The sequence below is a fragment of the Dysidea avara genome, chromosome 5 (assembly GCF_963678975.1).
Source record: "Dysidea avara chromosome 5, odDysAvar1.4, whole genome shotgun sequence".
NCBI lineage: Eukaryota > Metazoa > Porifera > Demospongiae > Dictyoceratida > Dysideidae > Dysidea > Dysidea avara.
The window spans coordinates 31,527,202-31,538,736 of record NC_089276.1 but is presented as its reverse complement, the minus strand read 5'-3'; the positions used below and the strand labels follow the sequence as shown (position 1 = coordinate 31,538,736).

At 39.1% G+C, this 11,535-nt stretch overlaps 1 protein-coding gene across 1 annotated transcript in view; it reads left to right on the top strand.

Annotated features, from left to right (window-relative positions):
• Window positions 1-2,829: 2,829 nt before the first annotated feature.
• The window catches only part of LOC136255191 (uncharacterized), a 42,321-nt gene continuing 33,615 nt past the window's right edge, over window positions 2,830-11,535 (top strand). The window contains exon 1 of the mRNA XM_066047913.1: window positions 2,830-2,901. Within this exon, the coding sequence (XP_065903985.1) occupies window positions 2,887-2,901 (15 nt within the window). The 5' untranslated portion in view covers window positions 2,830-2,886. The remainder of the gene's footprint in view (window positions 2,902-11,535) is intronic.

Below are 11,535 nucleotides of genomic sequence, written 5' to 3'. Positions count from 1 at the left end.
TCTTTAGGTCACATTGCATTTATGCTGAACTATTGCAAATCATCTATTGCATCACATGATCAATTGTGTACATGATGCATGGTGGAAATAGAGGACTGTTGGTTGGTTGAGACAAACTACAAGGCAGTAATTGTGATAAACTTGAGTGGTCGTGTATGATGAAAGTTTTGTTTATTTGTCACATGTTGTGGGCATATGATGTCTCTAAATATTGGAGTACGAGCCAAGTCTGAAGTTATTGACCATCAACAGGAGGACTGGCCAAGGATAATGTATACCTGGAAGAAGGTATTGATAACTAAGGGAATAGAGTGTGGAGGGCTCCTGTGTGCTAGGAAATTGAAGTCCGCTGTCAGATCTGACCGATCTAGCAAGCTGAGGAAGAGATCCAAAGATAGTTTCTCCTTTGCATGCTCGTCAAGGTCAGGAAATGCTGAAGATAAGTTAGTACAATAGTTTTATACTTTCTATGCATAATCAGCAGTGTGTAGGTTTTAGTTAGTTAGATGCACCAACATATGTTACTGCCAAAGGGCACATTTTGTGTATGCATAATATTATTTTCGTTTAAACATGGAAGCACCTAGGCCTTACCCTAAAGACATTCCACTTCAAATACAAACCCCCTTCAAAAAAAATTCCTGGCTACTCCCCTAGTCATCTACCAAGCCCCACCAATTTATTTCAAATGCATTATTTAGAATAAAAGCTTATCCATAATTTCAGGTACGAAGGGGTGCCATGTCGGCATGCACTGTAGGTAGATCTGTGACTATGGTAACAGTCTCTACTGGGAAAAATTTCACCTTGACTCTTGACTTGCAGCGTTTATCATCTTTGACCTGTGACGTGAGTGTTTCTTATCGAATTTTTGATCTCCACTTATTTCCGGATTCTGCGCTTGTAACCTAGTATAATATTTTCTTGGTGCATGTGATGCTACAAACAGCTGGGAGAGAAAAATCATTATATATATATCACAACGAAATGCCTGTTGTAGCTTTGAAACATCTTCTTGGAGATCCTTACTTCTTGTGAGTTGCATATAATTCCATAAACTTGAATAATAGCTAGATAGTTTTCAGTTGTGGGTTTTGAACTTTCCATCTCGTCTTGACACTTGACCACTGTAAGAGCTATTTCGTGGCCTTGACGGTTGACTTATTACCACGGTCGCAGATCGACCTACAGTAAGTTCCTGAGTGAGACCCCATTGAGGTATGTGTGTTAATCTCTATTAGTAATTCTGCCCAGTAGAGATATAACACTTCTTATTGTTTTACTGTGATTTAATATTGTGCACTACTCCAACTTGTTTCAGTACTTTTTATCAATGTGCTATGGTCCCTACTCTAGTTGAAAACTCCAAATTTTTCTGTGTACTTATTTGTTAAGGGGACACGTAACTAATTCCTATGGCTTCACATGCAAAATCTTGGTTTTTGTTGATCTGTGCTTGCTTTCCATCCCCTTTTGTATCAGTTGTGTTTGTGGTAATTAAAATCATCATCTCCAGTTAAAAGTACTGACTTTATGACTCAGTTTAGTATTTTAGACCTAAAGAATGAAAATACTAAAATTTTTGGATCTAGTCTCAGTTTTAATTCTACGCTTCTTAAACTTTGTCATCTGCTACCTAAGTATGTTTGTAACAAAAATATGGAAGTAATTTTTTGAAGTATTTTATCTATTGAGCTATTGAACTATTTTCTATGAAAAACAGTTATCCCCTCTTTTAAAGCCATAGTAGTCATTCCTAAGATCCGTTCCATACTTTTAAAGATAATGTTAATACAAGCCACTGCAAGAATTTTTGGGGAGTTTCACAATTAGCTGTAGGAGGAGAATCGATTTTAGCATTAAAATTACAGTGTTTTGTAACCACACCATAATTTGTACATGCTTCAGAGGACTTCACTCAGATTTGCACTAAACAGAAGTTCAAGGTCTCAACTACAACATGTGTTATTCATCAGGTGGAGAACAGTATTTGTGTTGGTTTTACAGCTTCATATAAAACACATACTTTCATTCACGGAAGCCATAGGACATAGTTGCTTGCCCCCGTAACTTTTTTTTGTAAATAATTATTATGACTGGTGAACCCACATATACCGCATCTGAAATGGCACCGCGCGCCCCAATTATCGTCTGAAAAGTGAAGTATCCATTACGCTTCATTGTCGTAACCCGTTACACAGCATTTTGAATCAAGAATTGTTCGAAAAGCACCTCTGCAATCCATGCATACCAAAAGAAATGGTGCCACGCCCCCCCTGGTTATATCAATTATCGTCTGAAAAGTGAAGTATCCATTATGCTTTGTTGTCGGCTACGTTCAACCCGTTACACAGCAGTACGAATCAAGAATTGTTTGAAAAGCACCTCTGCTATCAAAATAGCCACTATGACAAATACAGACAATTTCCGTTACGAGGAAGGGAAGCCATCACGTGCTATCGCCAAATCAACACTTTTCGTTGTCAGCAAAGATGAATGGGACACAAAGGAGGACACTGGTAAGTCCATGAAGAATGCATTATACGTATTGCGGAATACCAATAGGCACCTGTCAGGCCAAAGCGACGTTGAACAGTGAAAAAATCAAACCCGTAGCCTCAGCCGTTATCAAGTTACGTTTGTCTGAAGGCATCAGTCAGTTACTTACTCAGTCAGTAGAAAATTCTGTTAAATAAATTATTTTTAAAATTCCGTAGTAACTTGTTGAAAGCATCTCGGGTCAATCTGAAAACTTGTTTCGGCTTAGTTTTACCACAGATAATAGACACCTCATACTGGATTGGAAACTTCTAAGCGCCACCTAATCTATCCGCGTTTCGCGTCCCTTATACTGTACGCAGTACCAGGAGTAGATTTTATAAGAACATGTTTTGCTTACTGGTGAGTAGTAAACCTACCGCTATGGAATATAAGGTTTGGCCTATTCATAGTGGGTGTACTGATGTGTATTAGCTAGAAGTTTGACAAGTGCGAAAGGTTGATACGAGAGGCGGGATTTGTGAACTTGACTAAACTGGAGCGAATATACCATGAAACACATACCAGTACATGTAGCATTAGTTAGTAATAAGCATAAGCCTTGAACTAAACTTGTTCATCCCGCCATTTTCACAAACATGTTCATATCCTTTTTATACGGAAAGTGCCTATACCAGTAGTAGGCCATTTGCCACCCAAGAAACAAACTACTAAACTTACTAGTTAAAGCAACCGAGCTGTATCCAGACAGTAAAACAGAATCTTCGAATGAAAAAGAGTGTTTGAAAACTTCAGGCACGAAACGCAGATAGAACCGTAGTTTTGTATGGGCACTATACGTGTGCTTCCAATCCAGGTAGGGGTGTCTATTATCTATGGTTTTACCTAACCAATACTGCCTCATCATTGTCAGGGGAAATTGAGGCTGTTTTTTTGGGTGATATTATTTTGTGGGCCATGCCTACTCCTTTGTGGTCCCTACTATACAGTTACTATCGTACTGTATGATTCTGAGGGTCTACTATACCGATAGCCATATTGTTCACTGTATTCTTACTTGATTATAGTTGATAGTAGCATATACAATCGACTTTGGCATCTACAATGCACCGAATGCAAGTAGCTGGTACTTTAGTTTTCATCATCATGATGATGCGATTATCATTGGAATTCCCCTTGATCTGGCCATGCGAACTGTCACGGAAATATCGGTCCGGGTAAAATCGGTCCGGCCGGACCGATTTGGATACCAAAACTGGTCCGGCCGGACAAAATTTGGTTGACCAAGTTTAGTCCGGCCGGACCATTTTTGGCATCCAAAATTGGTCCGGCCTGACTAAAATTGGCCCGGTCCGGCCCAAACTTTGTTGGCCACATGCACCCCCTGACCACTTTTTTTTTTTTTTTTTTTTTTTTTACCCCCTGACCACTTGGACCAATTTTGGTTGGTCCGCAGGTGTACCCGGCATTGTGTGGACAGGTCGGTCCGTGCTAAGTATATTGTGATGGATCACTGCAGCCGATTTAGCCTGGAAACTATATAAATGAGTAGCGTAGTTCAATTTCCCGAGTTCTGTGATTTACGGAAAATGCATATAGTAGCTATATAGAAACTAAATTCCATGATCTATATATGCAGCGATGAACATGCACAGTCGCAAAATTAATGCTGTTTTAATTTAAAGCAGTGTGGTATGATAAAAGTCCTGTATTCTTCTTCTCCATGTCAATAGCTAGCTGGGAAGTAGAGGTTTTCTTCCGGCATACATCAACTCAAATGCATGGTCAATCCTGGATTCATGCATGGTGGTCAATGTTGCATACAAAAACACAGGTAACACAATATTCTTCCCAAGTACGTTTTTATATGTTCAACCATGTTTGAATGTGAAAATCTTTTCTTGTATTATTGATATAAATTACCAATTAAATTTAAAAAAAAAAAAATGTTCAATAAACTTCACAAGCATCATCAGCTCTGCAGTGTTTGGTTGAATCTTTCATCCAGCCTGTTTGTGTTGATTATGACAAACAACTATAGCAACATGATGGAAATCACCAACCTATGCTGGATCACTTATACTTGAGGATGGTAGACAATATATAAAATCTACCATTAAAGCATGTCTTATCTTCAACTTCTGCATAATTATATAGCTCAGAATTTAATTTGTTAATTCTGACCCTTGGTCAGTTTTTTATTAATCTGGGAATACCCATGCATGCACGCATTGTCATAAACAGATACACATATTATTTCAGGGACTGATCCAGAGGGGTGGATGAGGTGGCTAGCCACCCACCATGCATGGCCTTGCAGCCACTCAGACATGCATTATTTAATAATGAATATTACTGATCATGAACACTCTTTTGTTATATCAATATGAACTAAATCCCTACATTGCATCAGATTCCAATGCTAGCTGGCTATAACCTTACAGTAGATGGTAGCAGTATACATGAATTTATCTATGATCATGGGCAGTATATTAACTATTACCAGGCAGAGAACTTCTTGAAGGAAGATATGGGGTCTGCTTTAGGATTGAGTCGATTTTACTTTTATGTCTGCAACAACTCACCCTAAGGGTGTGGAATAATGCGACTGCATGCCTCAAAATTTTAAGTTGGCTAAGTAGTAAAAAACATACTGAGAATATTATAGCTATAACCTTTATAAGGTGATGTTTCTTCCTGTGGGGCATGTCATTAGTAGGAGATGATAGTTCACATTTAGTTATTCAATGGAGTAAACCTAAACTATCATCTCCTACATATAATCACATATGACAGAGAGGAATGTGCAGTATGTGCACAGGTGTTACAGGTGTATTACAGTTTGTTTTAACCCCTGGTGTTAACTCATGATCAGCTTGTATACTGGGATTACAAAATACATTAGGCCAGGAAACTTGATTACTAGTTTCTCATCCACAAAAATTCAGATTTCCATGCAGGCGGGAGGTAATTTTTCATTATTCATTAGTAAAGAAAATACTCCAAATCAGGCAAGTCTGTTATAAAGGTTAACTATAAAACCTTTTAAGAACTATTACTTACTTATTAGCTACCACCGTTTCTGAGGTGCAAGTGACATTTGCTGTGCTGTAAAATGATAACCAGCCTTCCTAACATCAAAATACGTGTGCACGTGATTGATAACAGCAATAATGAAATTAGAGGCGGTGGGGTATAAAGGGATGCGGGCGGGGATGTGAATCAATTAATCAACTTTGTTCGGCCTTATTATGTTCACAAGGGCATGCTACTATAGCTATGTGCTACAAGCTAGATGATAATATTTCAGCCCTTCTTCCCTGATGTAACTACCAAGACATTCAAGACTCTCATCTTAAAATCTGGGCCAACCACCCACCTTGGTTTATTTCTGGATCAGTGCTTGCATCTCCTATACTGGTATATGTGCACAGGTGAAAATTAGTAAAATTTTAAAAGTTGGTTAAGTAGTGAAAAGCATACAGGGAATATTATATAGCTATAACTTTTAAGGAAATGTTTATACCAGTATATATATATATACCAGTATATATAGGAACATGTGATCAGTAGGAGATGATAGTTCACATTTAGTTATTAATGGAGCAAACCTAAGCTATCATCTCCTACATATCACATACAAGAGAGGAATGTGCAGTATGTACACATGCAGGTGTTACAGATGTATTGTTCTAACCATTAGTGTTAACTCATGGTCAGACATTATATGTGCATAAGAGCACAGTACACATGCTACTGTGCATGCACTTCACTGTACAAGCCAAACAATAACAGCGTCAGCTTTTCCTGATGTATATATAAATATTAAGACATTTAGGACTCTCAACTTAAAATCTGGGCTAGGCTGGGTAGCCACCTACCTTCATTTATTTCTGAATCAGTGCCTGGTGATGAATGTTATAGGTGACTGCTCTATTAGAGTATCTCGATCTTAAGCACCTCCAATGCGGCTAGCTGATCCCGTGCATGCAATGATCCGTGCCCTTGTTGGATAACCTTTTAAGCACAAATCCATGCAGTGATAATGCCTGCAATGCTCATTATTCGAGATTGATAAATGAGAATAGCTATAGCTAAGTCGGCTACAGTGTTCCGTCACAAACAACTTATAGCTATGCATGCATCATTGGCTGCATGCGTTAGTGGTCCACCCGGACCCATTTTGGTCGACCAATATTGGTCCGAGTGGTCAGGAGTGCATGTGGCCAACTAGGTTTGGGCCGGACCAATTTTGGTCAGGTCGGACCAATTTCGGATGCTAAAGATGGTCCGGGCGGACTAAATTTGGTCGACTGAAAATGGTCCGGCCGGACCGATTTTTGCCCCGGACCAAAATTTTCGTTACAGAACCACTACAGGTAATAAAAACATGGCGGCATAGCAACGCTTAGTGCACGCCCACTTAATTATTTCCGACAGAGTAAGGTAAATGCGGATATTTCCGGACAGCGTACAATTCCGGATACTTTGGTACCTTTATCAAGCTAGCCGAGTAATGAAACAACGGATTGCCTTGAAATTTCTGCTGTGAATAGCTATTCTTATAGGGATTATAAAAATCGAAAAGTGTGTTCTAGTTGATTCATTCTTGGGTGCTATACACGAAGTGTCCGGAATTGTGCGCTGTCCGGAAATACCCGCATTTACCTTAACTGCAGTGGACACACTCCTTCGTGAGCATTAAGCACAAGTAACGTACCTTCCAATTCCATAGCAAAAAACACAAAAAAACTATCAGCTTAGCAATCGTCGCAGACAATCGTCGCAGACAATCGTCGCAGACAATCGTCGCAGAAAACATGTAACATGTAACATTTGGTTTCGGATAATTGGGTAGCGTCAGACCGCGGAATAAAGTGGTAGTGCCGCCGGGGTGGGGGCAGCTGGTACTCGAAGTGGTTGTCAGTAAGGCAGGGATAAGTGCATTAGTATAAACGTAGAGGTGTAAAGGATCTATGGTGTAAAAGAAGCTGTTCTTTTCGAATAGACATCGGTAAGCATGCAACTCAATGTATTTGCTATGAATAATGTGTCTGTGTGTTTTTCCGTGCTGTGTCGTGTATTTGCTTCTTGATCAGTATGTTTGTTATTGATGTATCAGGGGCGTAGGCAGGATTTCCAAAATGGGGGTTCTGCCCTAAGTATAGAATCTCCACAGCGGGGGTCTGGGGCCGCAGCCCCCAGCCGCTGACAACGCATACATATTATAATCATCCGGTTTTTAACTTTTTTGGTGATTTCAATAAAAATATATACATCAAAAGCAATGCTGTTAGTCAATTAAAAATTACAATTATGATCATAAATATAGTCATAGTTAGCTACACAATACACACTTAGTTACTAAAGAAGTGTCCCACATTCCATTCTTCTTGAATGTTTTGTCATGAACAGTCTTAAAATATGGTCCCTATCTAAAGGGGTACCGTAGTTACTATGTATTACAGCCAAAGCGCCGAGTCTTTCTTCACCTTGTGTAGCTCTCAGGTAGTTGTTTAATCTTCTTATGCCAGATGCAGAACGTTCACAAGAACAGGAGGTCATTGGTATGGTAGCAAAGATTTGTAAAAGAACAAAGAGATTAGGAAGACTTTTAAGACAGCTTTCTTTTAGACATTCATTTAAAGTCTCCGGTCTCTTACTAACAGGTATTGATACCCACTTGTGTTTCCACCTATCAAATTCTTCATCAACAATGCATCTATTAGGGAGGTCATCCTTGTAATATTGCACTACTTGATCTATATCAGCATATGAAGAGTTTTGTGTGATTTTGCGTGGAATTAAATGTTGTACCAGTGCTACTTGCTTAATGTGAGCATCAAATCTACATGACAATTCACTTGACAAATGATCCAGAAAAGGGATTACTACAGAAACTTTGAAGTACTCTTCTACTGACTCTGTTGGCTGGTTAGCACGATGCTGCTGGTGTCTGCTAATTCGTGGACTGGATATAGCTATGTTACATTTTTTAGCTATTGCAGAAGCATGGTAAAAAATTCGACTTGAAAAATCATTAGCATTAGTCCGCAAACTTTTCAAATCCTTGCCACACTTTTCAATTTGAGCTATTCCTGAAGCTAAGTCTTGTTGCTCGCCTTGTAGCTTAATGACAGCTTCCTTTATGTACATCAATGAGCGTTGCAATGCTACAAGTACATAAATAAACTCAAAACTTTCCAATGCCTTTAACTGGGCCAATGCGGCTGTCTTATCTTCACCTGTCCAACCATCATTGTATGTCTCAAAATCGCTGTCTGCTGTTCCATAAATAATGCATTCAAGCATTTCAACAAGAAATGAAAAGGTCTGACAAAATCTTTCCCATCCATTTATGTTTTCAACCCAGCGGGTTATGCAAACATTCAAAATTGGACTGCGATTTGAAATTACTCCCTGTTGGATACCCTTTTGTACTATGGATTTTAAAAATCCTTCCCGTTTTGGTGAGGATTTGATCCATATAGTAAGACTTTTAATCTGGCTGATGCAATTTCGCACTGATGGAATGGTACAAGAACTCACTATTACCAAGTTGAAGGAATGTCCTGCGCAATGTGTGTACAGAGCTTTCGGCTGCAAATCTCGTATTTGCTTCTGCACTCCAGATTTTTGTCCACGCATATTTGAGGCCCCATCATAACACTGCCCCCTTAAATCTGAAACTGACAGTTCCAGTTTCCCCAACATGTCCAAAATGGCCTTTGAAATGTCAGAGGCTCTTATCCTAGGAAGCTTTACAAAAGCTACAAATTTCTCCTGGATTTCACAATCAGCATCAATGTATCGCAAACACACAATGACAAATATTCACTGTTATGTGATGACACTTCATCAGCAATAACTGAAAAGTATGGTGCTTGCTTAATGTCTGCAATGATATTGGCCCGGATGTAATCAAATCCAATTACTTCTATTATATCATTTTGAGATGACGGTGACAAGTAAGTTGCATTCTTAACTTTAGGCTTTTGTAAGTGAGTTCGTAAAACATCATCATCCTCAGAAAATACCCTTAGCAATGACAAGAAATTACCAGGATTACTTGTGCTCTCAGTACGTTCTCTGTGGCCTCGAAATGCCAATCCTTGTTTTGCCAAATATTCTATGGCACGAACAATCTGCTTAAAAATATGCTTGTTTTCTGTAATATTTGACTGCAAAATGCTACTAGACATTACATCAAGACGAGAGTTGGGGTTGTCAATAGTTTCCTTTAATATATCTGCAGACTGAACTGCTTGGCGGTGGTAAATAAGCTTTGCATGCTTCTTAAGAGAATCACTAATTTTAACCCATTGTGAAAAAGGTCTATTAACAAACAAACCTTTGCTTGCTCTATTGTCAGTTAAAAGAACAGAACATGGACCACAAAAGACTCCATCTAGTTTCGGGCTGTACCTTAACCATGCATACTTTTTAAGCCATTCAACATTAAATTTGCGGCTACAACCAAATGCATAGGTACATGGGAGAACATGTGGAGGTTCAATGTGATTGAATAAGAGAGAATATTTTTCCGAATTGGACAGGTTGCGCATCATAGAGGTTATTTTATCAATTGACTTGGATGGAAGCAGCAAAGTACCAATATCATTACAGCCAGATTTAGTGGTGTTAGTCACACTACTTGCAGCTACTTCAGTAGTGATGGGGGTTATACTACCTGCTGAACTTTGTACAACAGGTTCACTAGACAAGTTGTGTGACTCACCAGCCATACTACATATAGCTTCCTCAGAAGAGGATAGGGCTATATCTTCAACCATATGCAATTGTGAATCACAAGCAACAAATTCAGATGTTAACTGTTGTGACTCGTCAGTCACACTACTAGTAAGCACCTCAGTATCACCAGGCACTGAACACAGTTCAATGGGATCACTGAACAAGTAATATGACTTACTACACAAAGTGCTTGCAGCATTCTCAGTAGTGACAGACGTTGTGAAATCTACTGAACCCTTAACAGCAGGGTTAGAAAATAAGTATAGTGACACACTACTAGTAAGCACCTCAGCATTAGTTTGAGGTATTTCATGATCTACTGATTCTATTGCTGAACTGCGCACAAAAGAATAACATTGAGATTCACCGCTCACATGACTTGCAGCAATCTCAGTAGCTGTACCATGTACTACTGGTACCTCACCATCAGGACTTGTCTGCAAATTCAGCTGGCATTGTGGCTCTTCTTTATCAGATTTTCCGTCAGAAACGTGATCTACCTTGTTATTGTTTGGTATTAAAGTTGATCCAACTTGAATCTCTGGTGGAAGCTGTTCAGCATTTGCATTTGGTGGAACATCAGATGAGGACACACGTGATTCGGAAGACAAGCCTAAAACATGGATCAATAATAATTCTGAAGGTGATAATGCAAACACAACTAGCTGGCCTAACCACGTGCAGCTGTATCTGCAATTAGCCACAAAATTCTTGCACAGAAATATGCCTATGTGCTACAACTTACTAGAATCTGGCCTTCTAGATTCTGCATGGATTCTTTTCGAAAAAAAACTTTAGAATGCCACCTGAGGTAACACTTTTATGCTTCATTTATTTCGTAGGTGTGCACATGTAAACACGTGTACACGTGTAAACATGTGTATTCTTATAAATTCATTCGCAATAGCGAGTAGAGGTACTTGAATTCCTCTGCCTGAAGACCTGTAGCTACCCATTTCAGTAGATTTGTGTAAGTTAATTCAGTTCTAGTTAACCAGTATCACGATTTAAAAAACTTAACTCTGAAAAGGGGGTTCGTCCGAACCCTTTGAACCCCCCTGGCTACGCCCCTGTGTATGTAGTAGAGTATTTTTCTTTTCAAATAGAGGATATGCGCTAACTGTATGACCGAAAACATTCTAATGAAAACGTGATGTTTTCTTACGTCACGACGGTGAACGAATGTATTGTAGGTATGCATAGAAAGTGCGAATCACCAAAACCAGACCAGTTACGCGAGTTTCTCCAGAGCGATAGATTCCTTTATGTGTATAACAGTAACTG